The 22,516-nt window shown below is 39.2% G+C and overlaps 1 protein-coding gene across 1 annotated transcript in view; it reads right to left on the reverse strand.

The window, feature by feature from the left end:
• The window catches only part of SLC1A1 (solute carrier family 1 member 1), a 54,799-nt gene that overhangs the window by 27,615 nt on the left and 4,668 nt on the right, over positions 1 to 22,516 (reverse strand). Inside the window, exon 2 of the mRNA XM_042875442.1 lies at positions 10,694 to 10,834. Within this exon, the coding sequence (XP_042731376.1) occupies positions 10,694 to 10,834 (141 nt within the window). The remainder of the gene's footprint in view (positions 1 to 10,693; positions 10,835 to 22,516) is intronic.

The raw sequence follows: 22,516 nt of genomic DNA on the forward strand, positions 1-22,516 counted from the left end.
AATCATAGCTACTAACAAGGCCAGAAGAAATCAAGTGAATATCAGCTGACAGAATCTGTTCCTTTCACCATATTACTTCATCTCCACAACACATTAATCATTAAGCATAATTAGCAAAAGTCTGGGCTGCTTATCTCCTTTTGTTAACGGCACTGCTCTTTATTACCAAGATCTGAATTTTCCCTGTACAGAGATCAATACCACTTGTGCAGCTTCTGGCACTATTGGCAGGTCTTTCTCTTTAAATGTTACTGAGTGCTGGAAGGAAAAGTCCAGCTAAAAGGCTTTCATACAGTTGCCAGCCACATCATAGCTTCTTCCTTGACACTTTTATTTTTTTCTTCTTTTTCATAGCTAATAATATCTATGTTGAGAAATAATTTAAATCTGGCAGACATCAGCTTAATACTTCTTGGTTCTGGTTCTGATGTGCTAGGCCATCTAGTCTACACAGCCTAACACACTCAATTATTCCCTACCTCCCCCTGGCTGGAGGCAGGGCCCCTCTCATTCTGATTATTGCATCCAACACTCATTTTTCATGGATGTATAGCAAAAGATTAATTATCAAAATCAGAACATCTATAGTGTCAAGAGGAGCAGTGATTCTCATTGAGGAGCCCTTACTTGTGATTAACCTTCTCTGTAACTCACTTACCCATGTTTGTAGGACTGAGGTGGGTTTTCCATCCCACTTCCTCATACCGTCCTCATGACCACATAGTCAAAACTATAAGGTGGCACACAGTGTATACTCATTGTTACCTCTCACTTGAACAGGAAGACCACAAGAATGTCTGCTTCTAATAGATGAGATGTTGGCTCATACATGTGGAAAGTAGGACGCAGGGTTTCTAAATTACTGGACCTCATAGTCAAACTTATGAAGCTTGTTGAGCATCTAGAGTTTGTTGGACATTCTCTACAGCTGAGAGACACAGGCCCATATGGAGGAGATGAAATATTCTTCATACTCTTGATGAGTGGTAACCAAATCACTCACCTGGGATCTCTCATCATCTTTCCATCTCACTGCTGCCAGTGTACTGGCAGACACTTCTGGTGCAATTCCTGTGACTTTCTGCCACATAACTGGTGAACACCTAGCTCTTAAGGGATCACGGATTGTATGAGGATCATCAGGCACAAATACATTGTCATACAGCATCTTCACCACAGCCAATAATCTGGATATCTCTGGTATCTCCAGATACCTTTTTCAGCAGTGATCCATTTAATTAGATTAAGCATCACATTTTCTTTGAAAGGATATCTTTCCCTCATGGCTGTAAGGATTCACTTCCTGGAGGTGCAAGGCTGATCATCTCTTTTGCCAATTGTTCTGTTAATGACTGGGTCCTCAACAAGAGATCCCAGCTGGCAGGCTTCACTGCCCTCCAGACTCTCACTATACGCTCCATTGTCTCAGCACTGGAGCTACCAGATGACAACACTTTCATTTGGATATCGGCTAAAATCTTGTTGCATATCTTAAGTCTCAGTCAGCGTCATGGTTTTATGGTTTTTCATCAGTATTCCACATCACGACAACATGCAGTGTGGTTGGAGTTAAACAGTTATTCCTGAAGTTCCATGGATTGTCAATATATCCAGTTGCATGGTTTCAGAAGAGAAGAATGAACTATAACTCCCAGAAGACTTCATTCTTCCAGTTCTGTTTTCCATTCAGACAGAATGATAAAATGGACTAGAAGTCATGAGACGTCTCTCTTTGCTCCCTGGCTTTCACCAACAGCATTATAGTAAAGACTTCAGTTTTGGAAACTCTCTTTGGCATTTTATTTATTAGCTTCAATTTCAATAATATTGTATAATACTGTATTATCTCACATTCCGTTACTATATTTAGTAAATGAATTTTTTCTCCCTTTAGCTTGCTGCTGCTGTTCTTTCTCATACAGGCACATCTCCCTACCTCTTCCTTTTCCCCTCACATTTCCACAGAGCATGGATCCATGGGTCCCTTCTCACCCTTGTCACAAAACCAGGCTGAACAAGTCCAAACCATGACATTCAGGCTTAGAATTTGGATCATTGCCATCTCTTCCTCATCTTTCTGTGTTTCAGATGATGTTTTGCCAGTGTTTTTACAATTATTTTTTTTTATTGGTCCATTCCCTTCCTCTTCCTCTACTTCTGTCTCCTCTTTCTTTTTCCTCTTTTCATTATAGACAAGATGACCTTCACTGCAACTTTCTTTCTCCTATAGAGGCGACACCAGCACAGGTTTTTTCTCCATTGCAAGTTCAGAGACACTCTCTTTCCCTTGTTAAGTGTTCAGTAGGGCTCAGTAGGCATAAGCTAGGCCCCACATATTTTGTGCCTCCCTAGATTTGCCAGAGCTACAATAGTCCTCTCTTAAATACTTGCCTCAATTTTCAGGGTGCCCACTTCTCTAAGTTTTCTCCCAGATTCCTCCATATCCACTGCCACTCAGTATTATTCAGCTTTGGGGAAGATCTGTGACCAATACTGATATGGAGGAACGCATTCAGGAAACATGACAATATCATTATGCCAGTTTGGACAGTCTAGAACTGTATGAAAATTTCAAAGGGGAGAAAAGGAAAAATGTGAGAAGAGTAAAAATTGAAAACAGGTTTAAATATCTCTTGTTCCATTGGCAAACTCACTGAAAAGGTAGTGGAGGAAATTAAAATGTTAACTCTTGGCAGTGTAATTTTTAATGCTTAACTGTGCTACATAGCACACAAACACCAGATGGGTGTCACCATCAGTTCTCTTAAGCTGTCATATATATATATATATAAATATACAGCCCCCAAAAAATAGAGTGGTCTTCTTAAGAAAAGCTCCAATAGGTTTTAAGTAATACAGTGTGAAGCATGATGTGTGCGATTCCTTAAAAGACTATGCTGAATAGGAGAAAAATCCTATTTTTGCTATTTTTAGCTATTAGTAGCAAGTTGGCATAGTATGAAGATTTCTGTTCAAAATCACGGTATGCTCTGATCAAATCTATTATCTTCATTGCTATCATGTCCCACACTGGGTACCAATAACAGTCACAGGTTGAATTCTTTTTCTTTGTCATGCAACAGGAACTTAGCCCCCTAACTCTCTCCACCCACTTCTCCCCACAAGGAAGCCAGCAGAGAATTGAGAAGGGGGAGATGCTGCTAGACAGAGATAAAGAGAACACTATTATACTAAAAATGGTAAAGTAATGTGAGATCATGCGATATAAAAGGAATCAAGAGTAATAAATGAAACAAGCAGGAAAACGAGTGACACCTGCGCTGCAATTTCAGAGGTGGGGAGCAAAAAGGGATATCCTTACATGACTGTCACTTTGTATCTACCTCATGGAAACAAAGTAGGAAGGACCAGAGCACTTTGAGAACTGTAGCTCTCCCTTAGCAGTTGCCCCTTTCCATTAGTTCACTGCAGAATGCCATAATATGGAATACTTATGGAAAACCATGACAGCTCCCTTCAAGTACTAGAAAGCTGCAATGAGGTCTCCCTGAGGTCTTCTCTTTCGCAAATGGAATGACTCCAGCTTCCTTGACCTTTTTTCATAAGAGAGGTGCTCAAGACCTCTGATTATCCTTGTGGACCTCCTCTCACCCCACTGAAACTGTTCCACATCATTCTTGCTTGGGGGCCTCAGACATGGACACAGTACTACAGATAGCACCTTGTAAGGACAGAGTAGACGGGGACAATCAACTTCCTTGGGCTGCTGGCCACCCCTTTTTTGATGCAGCCCAAGATACTGTTGGCCTTTCACACACTGCCAGCTCATGTCAACCTTATGGTCCACCAGAACTCCATGTCCTTCTCCACAGGACTGCTCTCAAGGAGTTCTCTTCCCAGCCTGCATACACACCTGGGACTGCCTTGGCCCAAGTACAACACCTTGTACTTGGTCTCCTTGGATCTCACTACGTTCCAATGGGCTTATTTCTCAAGCCTATCCATGTCCGACTAGAAATCATCCCTTCCATCCATAGTATCAACTGTACCACTCGGCTTATTGTCGCAAGCAAACTTGCTGACAGTGCAATCAATTTCACTGCCTATATCATCTGTAAAGATGTTAAAGAGTTCTGGTCCCAAAGCAAACCTCTGAGAGAAACCATTCAGAACAGCCTCTACCTCAATGTATAGTTGATACCCACAACTCTCTGACTATGACCATTCAAGTAATTATTTATCTGTCAAATAGTTCACCCTTCAAATCCATTTCTCTCCAATCCACAGATAAGGATGTGGTGTGGGACCATGTCAAAAGCCTTGCACAAGTTCAGGTAGACTATACCAGTTACCCTTTTTTTGTCCACATATGCTGTCATTCCACTGTAGAAGGCCACCAGATGGGTTAGGCATGATCTGCCCCTGGCAAAGCTGTGCTGACGGTCTCAGATCACTTCCCCTCATCTGTCACATGCGTTAACATAGCTTCCAGAAGGGTCTGTTCAATGATCTTTCCAGATACAGACATGCAGCTCTTCAGCCTGTAGTTCTCCAGGTCTTCCTTTCTCGATTTCTTTAAAATAGGAATGATGTTTTCCTTTTTCCAGTCACCAGGGACTTTGTCATGACTTTTCAAATATGATGGAAAGTGGCTTGACAACCACATTAGCCAGTCTCTTCAGGACCCTGGAACTCACATCATCCAGCCCCATAGATTTGTGTTTTTCTTTGTGCCCAGTCTTCTACTAGACACAAATAAAATATGACATATATAGCTAATTCTCATTAAGAGGATAGTTCTCACCATTCATCACCAAGGAATCCATGGCAAATAGAAACCCAGATTCTGTAGTATGCAAATTCTCAAATGAAATTTTTGGTGACCTACCACCTCTGTCTTCATGTTTGTTATCAGAAGTCTCCCATTTCTATTCTACCAGTCCCTCTACAGCAGAAGTTTTGCTGTCTGTTGAATTTACTGGAAAGGAAAATCACTTGTTTGACAGCTTGTAGCAATTACCCTTTTAATAAACTTGACAGAAACACAATTAATCTCTTTCTTTTCTTAAAAGTGTAATTTTTTCCCTTAGTACTGATGCATAATTGTAATACAAGAATTTCTTAATAAATTAGCTGACATCCTGGGGTGCATTAAAAAGAGCATGTCCAGCAGGTTGAAGGAGGTGATCCTCCCCCTCTACTCTGCCCTGGTAAGACCTCATCTGGAGTACTGCGTCCAGTTCTGGGCTCCCCAGTAAAAAAAAAAAAAGGGCCTCTCGGAAAGAGTCCAGCGGAGGGCCACAAAAATGGTGAAGGGCCTGGAGCATCTCCCCTATGAAGAAAGGCTGAGTGAACAGGGTCTATTTAGCCTTGAGAAAAGACGACTGAGAGGGGATCTAATCCAGGTTTATAAATATCTGAGGTGTGGAGGCCATAGTGGTGAGGCCAGTCTCTTTTCAGTGGTATATGGAGACAGGACAAGGGGAAACGGACATAAGCTGCAGCATAGGAAGTTCCACACAAATGTGCACAAGAATTTCTTTACAGTGAGGTGACGGAGCACTGGAACAGGCTGCCCAGGGAGGTTGTGGAGTCTCCTTCTCTGGAGATATTCAAGTCTTGCCTGGATGCCTACCTCTGTGACCTGGTATAGGGAACCTGCTTTGGCAGGGGGGTTGGTCTCGATGATCTCTAGAGGTCCCTTCCAACCCCTACAATTCTGTGATTCTGTGATCTTGCAAGTCAGTGGCTGAGGAGGGGGAAGGGCAGCAAATGTGTGCAGGTAATGAATAAGCATCTGTTAGTGCTATTTAAATGCCACAAAGACATTCAGAAACAGAATTTTTTTATTTCCTACTTATATGACCTAATGAAACTACCACTGGATTAGCAAGGTTAATACTGGTCTTCTGACTTCGAAAAGGCACTGAAGAAGCATGTATTTTTTTGTTCTCAAGAGACAGAGTAAAGCATGGAATACAGTAACAGTTACAAAGAATTGTCCAGGTACTGAAATGGGGCATCCTGGATGATTCAAGGATTTGAAAAAGTTGTTATGAACTTTCTAATCATCAAATAGAAAGGGGGAAAATAAATAGAGTATTGATAGTTTATGGCAATTAAAGGAATGAAATAATTATAAAATGGAACAGTTCAGGTAAGATGTTCAGAAATATTTCTGACCCTAGGCATCTTTGTTAAGGGACTGCTGTGCCAATCTGTGAGCAGCTGGCAAAATCAAAATTGCAGTATTGTATTATGATCATTTGCTAAAGATCTGATTGTACTACATGCACAAGAAGGAAGGTATCAGTACTGCTTTCCATTCCTCTTATTTGCAAGCAGTGTCACTTGTAGGAAAAACTTAATTTTCATCTAGAAAGAAAGTTTTTATATAAACTCAAGTTAATGGCTTTTCAGGAGATATAATGTTCCTCAAGCAGAATATAATAGAAGCTTATAAGGAGTGAAGATAACATATCAATCTGCCAGGCTGGACAGAGTAGCAAGATTCATATAAGAAATCAGGTTCAGTTCACGAATGCAGCAAACAGAGCCTCTGCAGTGTTGTAGGTGAAATACATATACCACAAATACAGAAAACTCAAGAGCACTGAAACTACTTGAATTACTCTGAAAGTACTGCAGGTAAAAGGCATAGGTGAACAAGCTTTACTTTCCAGACTCTCATTTAAAAAAAAAAAAAAACAAACATAAACATTCTTTAATTGATCATCATGTCCACACATACAGAAGTGGAGTTAAAAAATGAAGGTAATTTGTTTTACATTGGAATTGTTAAGCACCAGAACAGAAGAGCTGAAGATACTGACTCACTTCACGTTCACACACAGTGAAGCCACTCGCAGCCCCACAGTGGTACAGCTAGGACTGAAGGCAATGGCTGCCAGTGCCACAAAATGGCTGCTATGCTGGGGCTCTTTGCCCTTGAGAGTTGGTGGTAACCATGCTCCATGTGTCTTAAGTATATATCATAGTTTTGTCACCATAACTTAAAGCCTTAAGTAATACAGAAGCTGTCTTAGTTGAGCAAGGTCAATGATAGTGATGGGAAAGGAGTAGATAATTGTTACAGATCTAATCCAAAGGCAATGGGCACAAAGCTTTGTCCTTTAATAGCACATGACTCTGCAGTCCTCCCTGCTTCAATGACTGCACATGAACAAGGAGGACAGGACATCACGCATCCCTCAGTACAACTGAAAGTAAAATTCATTAACAGTAGTGCAACACCTTTTATCCTTTGCCTGGTGTCCCTTTGATACAAAGGGACAAAGTGAGTTATCTGCCTAAGTCATGGTGTCTATTTTATCAATATTCTTGTGGCTTTCAAAACACAGACAGGAAACTGAAGAGAACAGAGATATTTCAACAGGCAGTTTCTGAGTATATTAAGCTAGATCAGAGCTTCCCCAGTGGGTGGAAAGTAGTCAGTTTGCTGGTAAAGCACAGGTGTGTTAATAATGCCTTAGTAGAAGAGCATCCCTCAATAGCTGCACCTCCTAGAATAGTACGAATGCAAACTTCTGGGGTAATGGTCATCCAAGAATGATGATACCAAAAGAAAATTGCTTTCTTCCCCTACCATTCCTGCTCCTACATTCCTTCAAAGTATTTTAAATCCGTAACATTTTATACCCAATGGAGCTGGCAGGTCTATTTCTGAGAAAAACCTTATGGGATCCACTGTGCATTTTAACTGCAATTATTAAGATTGTGGAACAATCCTGTTAATGCTCTGATTTTTCTCACTGCATTCCAACTCTTTTGTCTCCTATTTAGTACATTTTGTCTTCCTTCACAAAACTAAGCAGCACTGTGATAAAGCAAACTGGTAACTTCCCAGAAGTAGATCCAAGGTACAAAACTGTACAATTGTGAACAAAGGAAAAGAACAAACAACCTCTTCAAGATAGTCTTCAATCAGTTATAATCAAGATTCTCTTCCCAGTAGTTAAGGAGTCTAGACTAATTAGTTTGAAGCCCCAAAACTCCCAGTAAGCAAGTTGAAGATTTCCCCCTCTTTCCTTCTTCCTAAAGGGCACCTAAAAATAGGTACTTTCCAAATAATCATTTCTTCTTTTAAAGCAGTACTTCAAATAAGCTGATCTGGATTGCTGGGTATCATGCTCAGCACAGGCATAGTTCTGTATATTATAGCAGTTGTCTTGAGTAATGTGTTAGGCTCTTCATTTAGAATCTTGCCTTGCCACTACAGAAGGAAATAGAAAATGCAAATTATTCCTTCACATGAATGGTGTACTATACTATCATTATACTACTAGTGAATTTCAGGGACAGCAATCTAAGGGAGATTCAATAAGACTACACATTTTGGACTGAATTACTAGTGTGGGCGAATGGTCAGAATAAATTAAACCTGTATCTGCCATCCATTAAAATAACTTACATAAGTCAATTATTACAAATTGGTCTCTAAGCCACACTAACTTAAAAGAGCATACCACCACTCAGAGTTTCACGTCCTCCAATAAAAGATCTATTAAGCTTTCCTTTAAAATGTTTCCAAACAAACAAATGTTTAGTGTTTATGCTAGTTCTTTATAAGGCTACAATTCAGCCTCCAATGCAAATAAGTAGAAAAAAATTCTGCAAATTTCAAACTGTACATGTAAAATAAATATTAAATAATGCTTTCCATCCTTTACATTCTGAGGAACAGTTTGTGAATGAAAATCACATTCTGTACAGCCTTCCATTTAACCACAAGAGGGAGAATTTTGTCTTCAGTTTGGAAAGAGCCTGACTGTGCTCTTGCTCTAACTGAGAACCAGTGAGAGCTTTTTTCACTAACACAGGAATTCCCCCTAACAAATTATTAATACTAAAAACTGCAGAAATTTCTGGAATATCAAGGAGTAATTTCCACAATAAATGCCTTTGCTGTGCAAAATGAGTTACATCACTATATACAAATGGATTGGTAGACAATTCACTGTCCTAAAAGCATATGTATAAGGTGACGCCTTTCAGGATTAACACTGACAGACAAAGACATTCTAATTTTCAAAAAGAAAACTACAGACTGTATTTTCAGTAACACCTTCTGAAAAAATGTTACTACTCACCAAAATCCTATATTTTGACATAACATACATTCACAAAATATATTCCTGCTTTTATAGGCATCAAAACGTTCTAGGTGCCTCTCTAGGACCCAGCTACATGGTCTAGTTAGAAATATGCACCAAATGGCCAGCTGCAATTGCATCTGTGTGCACTCTTTCAGATTGCTGCAACTACATATCTTGGTAACCTTCAAGCTGCTCTCCTGGTAAGCTACCTTTCATCCCTTTAGTTTATGAACTACAAATGTGTGCAGAGAAGACTTTGTTACTGTCACTAATTTACTGCAGTAGCTTCATATGTTTTGGGCACTAAACAGCTGTCACTAAGCATATGAACTTGTACACTGGTACAAGTGTACAGCTGTGATCATCAGATACACACCTAACAGAGCTCTGAAAACATACACTCTCCTGCCTGCATAACGTGCTGATCCTGAAGAAATGGGCATAATCAGATGACCTCTGGCCCCACCAAGGGCAGTCAGCATGTAGTGTGAGGTGCTATCCTTGTACATTCAGTGTTTATTCAATAATAGTGAGGCTACTTTTGAGGATAATACTTTCTCTTACTCCCTGAGAAGTTCACCGCCAAAAGCAGACTGTGCTGTTAACACTAATGAGGTTAGTGTTGTTGTTAGTGTTGTCTGCCTTGTTTCGAAGTGTAGATGAAGACGCATCTTGAATCTTCCTTTAGTTTTTCATTCCACTGGTTCTTTTATCTTATAAGTAGTTTTTGAAAGTGTGCATCTTGCTTTGGCAATAAATTCAGTTCTTGGAGAGACAAAAGACAACATGGTAGTGATAAACACGTCCTGAGTCACTGCAGTAAGCTAAAAGAAAATAGTCACAACCTTTGCTCCCTAAGTAAAGATTTGAAGAATACAGATACGTTTGTTTGACTTTCTTTACTTTTTTGCCTGAAAGTTTATTTGACATACACTTCTGTCTCTTCACTTTCAGTTTGCTCCTTCAGATCTTTCGAAATATTTCCTAATGGATGAGTTGTTAGCAAATTTTACTATGACAAAAGCTTGCTTGCTACTTCCAAGAGAGCAAATTTCTGTTCTCTTGCATTTCCCCAAAACATTTTTGAGCCATCCATATCAAACAGATTTTTTTTTTTTTTTTTTTTTTAATGAATTTAATGGACATACAGAGGGATTCAGTAAATGCCAGATCTCATGCAAGGTCCTTCATGAAAGTTTGTAGAGAGTAGAAAAAGTAAGGTGAGAAATCTACTCTTTCTATGACCATAAAGTATGAGATCACATCTCCTTATGAAATGATGACATGAGACAGCTTATAACAGTTAACCCTGTACCTGAAAATATGCTGTTTTGAGCTTACAGTCTGCAACCATTTAACCCATTCCTGAAAACAGGAAGAATCTATAAACCTGGAATTTATTACTTCATAGTTTTTATTAACTTAATTATCAAATAATAGTGATAACCTTTCCAAATTCACTTTCATTATTAATAAAGAAGCCTAATCTAAATGTATACATCTGTAGTTTTCATTATGTAGTTCCACTGAATTATTTTTAAAGATAATTTAATTGAGAAAGAAAAGCTAAGCCACAGTGATAATACCATATACTAACAGCCCATTTCCAATCATACCTGTGATCATACTTGATATGATTAATGGCAGAATGATAAGTTTGAGCATTCTCATCAGCACCTCCCCAGGAAAGGAAAAGTAGAATTTATCCAGGTTAGACAGCTTGCCATATTCTCGTACCAGCATGCCAACTCCAATACCTAAAAAACACATAAAACATGACAAAATTTAGCAGTAATTTATAAGAGACTCATGGGGAAAAGGAAAGAAATGTAAAAGAAAACAAAAAAGGGTAGGAATAGACATATTTTTACAACTGTGGTGAAACTTCTAAAGCAAACTGGAGACATTTCTTTTGGTCATTCCTTTTTTGTGCTATATATTGATTACAGTAACAATAATAAATACATATAATTGTGAAGTTGGATGACTTTTTAGATGCATCTTTGGAAAACCTTGATTGCACTTCTGATTATCAGTTCAGTTCAGTTCAGCACGGACACTCTACCTGCTCTCTCCAGTTCTCAAAAATCCTTAACTAGCATTAAAAAATAGTATTATACATACATTCTTACTGCACATTTAAGAAATGAAGTGATAAAATATACTGAATAAAATATACTGAATATTGGTGAAAATATACCTACTCAGCAGCAACACTTTCAGTAATTGACTCTCTACATAATCAGAAAAGTGTGACTACAATGACTAAATTGATTTAGTTATTTCCAAGAAATTAATCAATGAAAATACCATTAAGCATATTTTACACTCATTTGTCTGCACGACCAATCTATGAAATACCAAACTATTACTACAATCAGTAGAATCATAGAATCACTGAATAATTTGAGCTGGAAGGAACCTTTAAATGTTATCTAGTCCAACTCCCCTGCAGTGAACAGGGACATCTACACAGATCAGGTTGCTCAGAGCCCTGTTCAGCATGACTTTGAATGTCTTCAAGGATGAAGCATCCATCATATCTCTGAGCTACCTGTTCCAGTGTCTCATCACCCTTAATGTATTGTCTTTCCTTATATCCAATCTAAACCCTCCCTCACTTAGTTTGAAACCATTTCCCTTGTCCTATCATAAGAGACACAGCTAAAGAGTTTGTCCCCTTCCACTGGACACTCAAAGGCCACTATCAGGTCTCCCCAGAGCCTTCTCCAAGCTAACCAGCTCCAGCTCTCTCAATCTGTTCTCACAGGGGAGATGTTTCATTCTTGGGTCATTTTTGCGATCCTCCTCTGAATGTGCTCCACAGCTCCAAGTTTCTCCTGTACTGAGTACACAGTACTTCAGGTGAGGTCTTACCAGCACAGAGTAGAGAGGCAGGATCACTACTCTTGACCTGCTGACTGTACTTCTTTTGATGTAGCCCAGTATACAGTTGGCATTCTGGGCTGTGAGGGCACATTGCTGGCTCATGTCCAGCCTGTCATCCATCAGTAGCCTAAAGTCTTTTTTGACAGGGCTTTGCTCCAACCTTTTGTCCCCTAACTTGTACTGATAGAACTGGTTGCCACAGCCTATGTGCAAGACCTTGCTCTTGTCTTTGTTGAACCTCATGAGGTTCACCTGGGTGCACTGCTTGAGACTGTCTAGGTCTCCCTGGATGGCTTCTCAACCCTGAGGCATGTCAACTGTACCACACAGCTTGGTGTAATCTGCGGATTAATATATTTCCAATTTAGAGAGAAAGACATTACAGGGAGCTGTATCAAAGACCAGATATACGACATCAGTGGCTCTTCCTTTGTACACTGACGAAGTTAAACCATCATAAAAAAGCTATAGGTTAGACAGGCAGGACCTGCCCTTGGTGAAGCCAAGTTATCCTGCATCACCTTCTTCTTTCCATGTTCCTTAGTATAACTTCCAGGAGGATCTGCTTCATGATCTTCTCAACACAGAGGTGAGGCTAAGAGGTCTTTTTTTTAAGGAAACATCAGTATCACATATGAACTTTGAAATGCTATAGTCCTGGGTAAACTGAATATTAAGAGACCCAATTTCTAACATGATGATTCAGCGAGTAAAAAAGTCACTTACAAGCTTTCACTACTCACTGAGTGCTGAAAGATTTTATTCATATAATAACTTTAACAAAGTTATTAACAGTTTCACTGAAGTTAATGTAATTGTTTACAGTCCCTTTTTATTTTAATGACATCAATGATGTGTATTTTGCAGCACAAAAGCTCAAGTACTTTCAACCTACCTTCACCAGCCTCATTGACTCATGTAAACTTGCAGAGCCCTAGTAACACTGCTAGTGCCTAAGCCAAACAAACCTCTTCCCTTGGTTTTATTTTAATGCTAAACGAGGCATTTAAATTAGACATTACACTAGAAGCTGGCATAGAGTAAATAGTCTTATAGGATCATTTGCCAGAAATAGATCTAGGCAAATCCGTAGATAACCCGGTCTGCATTATTAGTACTAGAGAAAATAGACAGGGATCCCATATCAAAAAATCTATCAGAGAAGAAAATAATTAACATTTTAACCTGGAAAGTGGGAATTTTTGAAAAATTCCTCCTTAAAGATTTTTTCCTTTTTTCTGCTGTCTGTAGGTTAGTTGACAAAAAAAAAAGTAAACTACTTTCACAGAATTTGCCTCCGATAGCAGAAAAAAGACTATGAGCCGTTTTTTCTCTGCACTTGCACTTGCAGAAACAAGTTGAAGGAAAATAGAGGAAGATTACAAACTCCTATCAACTCTCTAATGTTAATAAGGAGAAAGAAAACAAAAATGTTAGCCTTTCCAAGCAAAGATGCTGCTCTAAACAACTATTAAGATCTCTGATGTAGGTTTTATCTGTGTCAGAAAACACAGACAATTTAAACTCCTTGCAACATCTTAATAGTCTTGAAGATGTTTGTAATATTACTTAAATGCCCTTTGTCAGATAAGACACAATGATCTCTACACCTAGAGGCTAAACTGTGTTCACTGTATTGAAAACAACTAGTCAACTTTGAGATAGGCCCAAGTAAGATTAGTCAGCTTGTAAATGATCACACGTATTGAAGTTGCTAAGGTTTTCATCCTGCAAATACCAATGTAAATAGCTGAACATAAGCATATAAGCATTCTTTGTGCCTTCAGACTGTTCATATGATTGGCAGGCATATGCTTAAATTGCAGCAATACTAGACAATATAATTGCTAAAAGTTGTGCAATTCCATTTTATAATAGGGTATAGAGCATTCCTCCTTACATACAAGATACTGCCTTAAAAGGCTGCTGCACAGATGTTACTGTATTTCTGAAGCATGCAAGAGATTTTCCTTTTGCATATCTGTAAACAAGATTTCCATGCCCCATAACAAGATCACAGACATAACTGTACCAGCCTCATTCTAACGCCAGACTCCTCCACTCCTGCTCTGATCCTGCCAAGATGATGACACATAAAGACCCCTGAAGCTAGACATATTCCTCAAAGAGTAACAAAGATGGACAACCACAATACATTGTTCATGACAGAAACAGGAAAATCTAGCCAAAAGGAGTCAGAACTATGCCCTCAACAGAAGTGTTTCTCTGAAGACAGGAACATCACCAGCCCTGAGCAGATATATATACATATATATCTGTATATCTATATACATATATATATAGAAGGTGTTCCAGTAATAACACAGATAACTAAATTGTGTGTGTCTTCGGGGGAGATCCTGCATGTTTCTGAGCAGGATCAAAGAAGGAAATTATTTGTGATCTACTGCACTTCGAAAGAAAATTTAAAGAGGCAGCATGTTCTGTTCCTTTCTTTCAGTTGGGAGTATTACTCTGAGCAAGTGTGACCAGATCATTTTCTAATTATGATTCCTTCCTTACAAGTAGCAACAATTATGTTTCACTAGCTGGAAAGTTTGATCATTTATCAGGATTACTAAAAGACAGAAAGTTTTACCCTCATTCTCATTCTTCAGAGTCCTCTTTTCTACTTCTTTGGATTTCACAATGAAACCATTACCATTTCACACCCTCTCAAAATTATTGCAGGATTTTTTGAAGCTCTTTTGCTTATATTTGTATCTGTATTTGTATATTTTTGGACAGGGTATTATTTACCTAGTGGCAGTAACACAGAACAGACTTCCTAAAAATAATAATAATAATAATAATAACAACAATAATAATAATAATAATAATAAATCCAAATTGCATTATTGCTCTCACTTCATTTTTAATGCTGCTATTTTATTAGATGCAGCAGCAATGATATTCATGCTAACTTGTGTAGGATGACAAAGTATTGTAAAATGTAGCTAACCCTTTAAGTGGAACTGACATCTGTCATCTGTTATTCCCATTTAGCATGAGAATAAAGGAAGAAACTTTTTTTGGTGATAGTAACAAGAGATGGGTCAGGAAGTAGATTTGTTTACATTCTGGAATCAGATGAGTATAGAGCTTTCTGATCTTCATCTCAGTAATCAAGTCACTCGAATTTTTTCCCTAGGAACTATAACACACACAAAAAAAGTTTGAGCCAGCAGAAATGTATTTCAATTATAGCAGCCCTGAGCAAGTCACAATGAAAGTCTGGTAGAATGTCATAGTCCACTGTTTGTGAAGATAATTCTTATACATGTAATCAGTTCTAACAACCACAAAACACCCTGCAGCAGGCAACATCTCTACTCTTTGTTAAGATTTTTCCTTTCTTTCTGTTTTTCTCTTTTACATTTATGGAATAATTTACTTTTTATTTCTAAAGCACAGTACATCATTTTCCTGTTGTGATACTCAGTGTCCTGTTTTCAACTGCGACAGTCAATTCCCTTCCTAGCAGCTGGTATGATGCTGCATTTTGGACATAGGATGAGAACAATACTGATAACACACAATCTTTTAGTTACTGCAGAGCAACCTTTACTTAAACATAGCGAAGGACTTTTCAGCTTCTTACACCCTCCTACCAGTAGGGGGCTGGATGTGTACAAGTTGCTGGAAGGAGGCCGAACCAGGACAGCTGACCTAAACTGACCAAAGCAATATTCTGCACCATGGTGGTGTCATGGCGAACAATGAAATGCGTAGCTGGCTGCAGAGGCTGCCTACGCCTGGGGACTGGCTGACCATCAGTCAGTGAGTGATAATCTGGTAAAAAGTATCTTGGAAGATCAGTAAGTCATACGTTCTGCTTATCTGCAATCTAACTGTGAATTTGGACACCAGGTGAAAAGCCATTTATTACCACCAAAGTATGTCTTTTTCCATACTGCTGTTGCTTCTGAAACTTTCTGTAAGGAAAAATACGTATTATTTGCACTGGAACAACTACAGAAGTACAATGTTTCTCTTTAAGTAGCATGCTGCAACTCTTTACACAGATTTGGAAATGAATAATAAAAGAAATATACCATCTCCGGATGTATTCAAGGCCAGGTTGGAAGGGACCCTGGGCAACCTGGTTTAGTATTAAATGGGGAGGTTGGTGGTCCTGTCTGTAGCGGGGGGGTTGGAGATTCATGATCCTTGAGGTCCCTTCCAACCTGGGCCATTCTGTGATTCTGTGATTTAATAAAAAAAAAAATTAATCGTCTCTTCGCTCATTTGTACTAGCACACATAGGGAATGTTACAGATTTTATTACAGTTACAGTAAACTTGTCAGAATGTGCTGTCCTCTCAGGAGCCACCTGAGCAACCAAATGTAGAGACTATTTACAGTTTTTTTCTGCATTACAGACAGTGATAGTTATATCCTGAGGGTATTCCTGCATAAAAATGTGGGGTTGATGCAAGTCATATCTTGCATCCAGAAGCTCAGAACCACTGAAGTAATTAAAACTGACCAGGACTTGCAGTATAAAGTGACTACAGTTAACTGCTTTATATAATTTTCATTGTGGGTTACATAATCTTCACAACAAAATTATACCTCAGAGAGCAAGTCAACACAACACTTTTTGGATTTACTTTCTCTAACAGGTCAAACAACTTGCAACTTAGAAAGAAATAAGTGATGCTCATACAAAGACATACCTAGTAATCAACAGGATTCCCTAAAATTCTCTAAAATGTTATTTGCATTCATTGATGACAACTGTGACATAGGGTTGCATAATGTTAATTGGCAGGGAGTTATCACTCCACCAACCCGGGCTGACTCCACAGAAAATGCAAGCAATCTTTACTACTATGTTTATTATGGGAAGGTTCCTTAGGAATGAACCATAAGAAGATAAGAAAAACAAATTCAGTATGTATTACTGGAGAACAACTAGTCATTTTGTAAATGACCTACTCTGAATAACACCATGCTCCTCTCTGAAAAATATAGAGTCATAAAACCATAGAATCATTTGAGATGGAAGAGACTTTCAAAAGTCATGTAAACCAACTCCCCTACAATGAACAGGGACATCCATAGCTAGATTTAGTAGTTTAAAGTCCTGTACAGCCTGATATTGAATCTCCAAGTATCCAAGGATGGGGCATTCACCACCTCTCTCAAAAACTTATTCCAGAGCTTCATTATCCTTCTTGCAATTTTTTTTCCCCTTATGTTCAATTTAAATCACCCTTTAAAAAAAAAAAATTAAAAAATTAAAAAAAAAAATCTCTGTGTCCTACCATAGCATACCTACCATAACCATAACCCTGACCACTTCTTCCTTAATGCTCCCCTCTAGAGAAGGAAAGGCCACTATCAAACCTCCCTGAAGCCTTCTCTTTTCCAGGCTGAACTGTCCCAACTCTCTCAGCCTGTTCTTGTACAAGAGGTGTTCCATCCCTTAGATCATTTTTGTGGCCCTTCTCTGGACACACTACAACAGGACCACGTCTCTCCTTTACTGAGTCCATATCTGGATGCAGAGAGAAGGATGTTATGGGGGACTATACCAAAAGCCTTAGTTGAAATCCAAAGAGATTACATCAGTGGCTCTCCTGTTGTCAACTGATACAGTTACACCACCACAGAAGACTGCTAGGTTGGTCAGGCAGGACTTGTCCTCGGTGAAACCATGCTGGTCGTTTCATAACAAAGACACAGTTCTACTCTTTTCTGTTTTGATGTAATTCTGGCATGTAGGAACTCATTTTAGCAGAGTTGGTGATTCTGCCCAGTACTGATAAGGTAGTGGAGGAATTATGGGTATTTAACTCTGATAACGGCATTGAAAAAAAAAAAAATGCAGACAAGTATAATGGGGTGATTCTTATATTACTTAATTGTTCTGAAGCAACATGGATTATGTTATCAACAAAATGATTAACCTTTTAATATTTTCAGTTTTGCTGTTCAAAGGACAAACAAAAATACAATTAATTATACCACACTGCTGTGTCTTAATTGGGTTATCTTTATTGCTGATGACTCATGACAGCAAAGCTTGCAAAGAAAGTTCACTGATTTGATTTCATACACAGTACAAAAAATTCAATATAAGTACATCAAGTTGTAGTCCATGCAGGCAATATATTTGCAGTCTGAATCCTTCACAAATATTTTGTAACATGCATTTTGTTTCTGCTCTATAGAGTTTCTATAATATTACCAGCTATTTCTTACCTACAAGAGAGTACACAGTGCAAACACCATAATTTCAAAATGGAGAATATTACCATAAATCTATTGATTCAGCTCTCTTTTGATTACTTTTAACTTTTTATAATTTTATGCAGTTTGCTGTTTCACATTTTACTTTACAACTAACACTCTAATAAACATAGTGATGTTGACTGACAAAAAAATATTCTTAGAAAAGTAAAGGCAACTACTGAGGTATATTTCAGAGTAGCTGAGTCTTAATAGCATGGCAACAAATCTTCACTCTCCAAATATTGCTGTTGCCAAGGCTATCAGCTTAATTAGAAATACATGTAAGGAAAAGTCCTCTCAGAAAACCTTCTAGAAGAATACAGTTCCAAAATGAGACTTTGATCTACTGAAAAGTATTTTGTAGGAAAGTATTGGAGGAAGGTATGCTCATTCCTCAGCTGTGGTGAGACTCCACTGGGTCTTCTTGCTGATTAACCTGCTTTGGGTGCAGCAGCTGTAAATTCCTTCATGCAAATGACACAATGTAATCTGACTACAAAGTAAGGAAAGTTCAGGTGGACAGTAAATCTCTATGATGGACTTTAAGGAATGAAGTAGATGAAGTACTTGCCAGAGGGGAATAACCAGCTTCTCTACTGTGGCACACCCCGCCCCCCACTATTCACAGCAGGTAGCAAGGTCTCTACAAACCTTCCTAGCAAAGTAATGAAACCTCCATTTTCTTTTCCACAGGAACCTGAGTTCAGGCCAATGATTACATTGACAAGACCCTCCACTGCAGACCTACAAAGGAGTCACCACAACACTAGTCAAACCAAATATGTTTATTTTGAGGCTATTTCATTCAACCAGGAAAAGGAAAATTAAATCACAGAAGACTAGCTATCAAGTGACTACACTTCTACAGAATCAGTGTTCCCACAAAACTGTAAAGCACTATGATAACCAAAAAGTCTCCATTTACCTCAGTATAGTTCCTAAGGCAGTTGTGAACATGATCTTCACTTACAGAGGGAAGACTAAGCAAAGAAGTTGTTGAGTAACTCAGCTTTCCCCTAGTCCACAGTTGCCAGGTATGACTTCTCAGATTTTCCTTTTCTGTTTGCTGTACCTGCAGAACTCTTTCATGTTCTTCTTCACTCCTCTTGCCAATCACAGAATCACAGAATCACCCGGGTTGGAAGGGACCTCAAGGATCATGTAGTTCCAACCCCCCTGCCTAGCAGGGCCACCAAACATACACATTTAGATCAGGTTGCCCAGGACCCCGTCCAACCTGGCCTTGAACACGTCCAAGGACGGGGCATCCACAACCTCCCTGGGCCGCCCATTCCAGGGCTTAACCACTCTCCTTGTAAAGAACTTGCCCCTAACATCCAACCTAAATCTTCCCTCCTTCAACTTAAAACCATTTCCCCTAGTCCTGCTATTGTCAGCCCTTTTGAAGAGTTTACTCCCCTCCTGGGTGTAGGTTCCCTCCAGGTATTGATAGGCTGCAATGAGGTCACCCCTCAGCCTTCTCTTCTCCAGGCTGAACAAGCCCAACTCCCTCAGCCTGTCCTCATAGGGGAGGTGCTCCAGCCCCCTGATCATCTTAGTTGCCCTCCTCTGGACCCTTTTCAAAATCTCTGTGTCTTTCTTGTACTGAGGGCTCCACACCTGGACACAGTACTCCAGATGGGGCCTCACAAGAGCTGAGTAGAGAGGGACAATCACCTCCCTGTCCCTGCTGACCACTCCTCTCCTGATGGAGCCCAGGATCCCATTTGCCTTTCGAGCTGCCAGAGCGCACTGCTGGCTCATGTTAAGTCCCTCATCCATCAGGACCCCCAGGTCCTTCTCTGCCGAGCTGCTCTCAAGGACCACTCCTCCCAGCCTGTACAGGTGCCTGGGGTTCTTCCGGCCCAAATGCAAAACCTTGCACTTTGCCGTGTTGAGCCTCATTAGGTTCACCTGAGCCCAGCTTTCCAGCCTGTCGAGGTCCCTCTGAATGGACTGAACTGGACTTGCCAAGTCCAGTTCTAGTTGGGCTTTCCTGACACCATCCCTACACAGCCTAGAAACATCCCTGTAGTCCTCCAGGGGTACCTGTCCATGCTTTCACTGCCTATGCATTTTCTTCTTGCACTCCAGTTTGACCACTTCAGCCATGCCTTTCCTGACCTCCTACACCTGTGATGGAGAGCTATTGTGCACTACAGAGTTTCTTTAAAGATCTGCCAGCTCTGCTCTGCTCTCCTGTCCTTGAGAACAGTTTTCCAAGTGGCTTTGTTGACTAACTCCCTGAAGGGACAGAAGTTGGCTTTCTTAAGATTTAGCATCCTGATTTTACTCTTTGCCTGTTCCGTTTCCCTCAGGAGCATAATTTCAAATAAGGAGTGATCATTGCACAATCGCTACAACCCAGGCAATCTCCACTCTTGATGTAAACAAGAAGTTCAGTTGAGTTGGTGAGCAGCAGGTTCATTTACACATCCCACTAGTGGGGTTGTCTATTGCTTGGCTCATTAAAATATCCTTAGTGCATTCTAAGATCCTCCTAGATTGCCTGTAACTCACTGTGGTACTTTTCCAGCAGATGTCAAGGTGTTTGAAGTCCCCCAGAAGGACAAGAGCCTGCAAACTCAATGCCTGCTGTAGCTGGAGAAAGAAGGCTTCACCAGCAGGTTCCACTTGATCAGGTGGCCTGTAGTCTCTACTACCCACAAGCTTTCATTGCCTTGGTTTTTAACTCTCACTCATAAGCTTTTAACTTTTTTGTGGCCACTCTTGAGGGCTCTTCAAATTCTATTTCTTTCTCTATGTAGACGTAACAGCTACTCCTCCTTCCTGACCCGCCCTTCTGAACAGCTTGTACCCATCAACAGCCACTCTACAGTTACGGGAATCATCCCACCAGGTCTCAGTGACAGCAACATTGGGAGATTTCAATTAGCACAATGGCCTACAGTTCCTCCTGTCTGTTTCCCAAGCTGCATGCATTAACTTACAGGCACTTCAGCTGGGCAGCCCACCTTGTCGCCTTTCTGGAGGATAACTTTTCATTTCATTTGAAGCATTTTCCTTTAGTCTCCCTATTGACTTCTGCTGTTATAGTGGTCCCTGGCTCCTTGTCTTGATTAGTCCTTAATTCTCTTGAGACAATGAGGCTATAATAGAAATATAATTTAGCTATTTCATAACTTTTCAACCAACTTGGTGACTCACTAAATATGTGAGGTTAATTACAGTATTTACTATCCTAATATTATAAATTCCTCAGTCTTTCTCTCCTGCTACAGCAGTAAATAGGACTGAGCATTCTACTTATTCTCTTACTGGAAAGGCAGTGGAATGGTTCTGACTGTCATAATTCAAACTAAATAGCTGGAAAGGCTACTTAGCAGTACTAAAGAGAGAAAGCGACATTCAGAAATATCATTATTCAGAAATTCATGAAGACACTGAAGTATTGAAATATCAGAGATATGATCTAAAAAGTTAGTTCATATTATGCAGGGCCAGGTTGGTTGTTATTCCGAAAGCATTAAAGAAATGAGAAATGGCTACTTTGAAATATATTGTGAAAATAATTAGGGCTGGATTATTTAAAATTCATGGAAATTGTCATCATGAGTCACATTTAATCTTCTGACATGCTATCAGGTTCTTGTGGAATGGACAATACTTGAAACAAGAGTTAGACAGTAAAATAGCAGAAAAAAAAGCAGGCATTCCATTAAATTTGTCTTCTGTAAAAGAAATAGATTTGCAATAGTACAAAATAGTGTTTGTGAGTAACCTCAACATTGCCGGTTCATGAGGTATATTATGAAACATTGTTCTTAAATTTTGTAAAGATGTAAATAGAACACAAAAAAATATTCCTGTAATTAAATGGTAGCATTTTTCCATAAATGGTATTGGGAAATCAGAAACAAGAAATCATTTGTAGGTATTAGTAGTGGTGTTATTTCCTCAAATATAAAGGCATATTTCACTTACTTTATTAGCTTAATCAACTTTGGAGCTCTGTAGACTGCAAACTGACCAGAAGTTCACTCCTTTCAAAGCTTCCTTTGTTTAAAGATTCAAATTCTACATCTACACTTGTCAGAAAACTACGAGATAGTAATTCCTTTGCTTTAGTATATTTCCTTAATTTACACTTTTCTGCTATGGACAAAAGAGTTCTGTCTTTGCTAGAGCAACTTGAATTAGTTAATCTGCTTCTTTTTAATATACTGCATAGTGTAAGCAGAGAGAAACAGTACAGTAGAAAGCCCAACCTGACACAACACACCTCTTTTTTGTTTATCAGTTTTTTGTTTGTTTTTGTTGGTTTTTTTTTTTTTTTTTTTTTTTTTTTT

This window comes from Lagopus leucura, unplaced genomic scaffold, assembly GCF_019238085.1.
Source record: "Lagopus leucura isolate 7727_CA_CO unplaced genomic scaffold, USGS_WTPT01 Super-Scaffold_100014, whole genome shotgun sequence".
NCBI classification, from domain to species: Eukaryota; Metazoa; Chordata; class Aves; order Galliformes; family Phasianidae; genus Lagopus; species Lagopus leucura.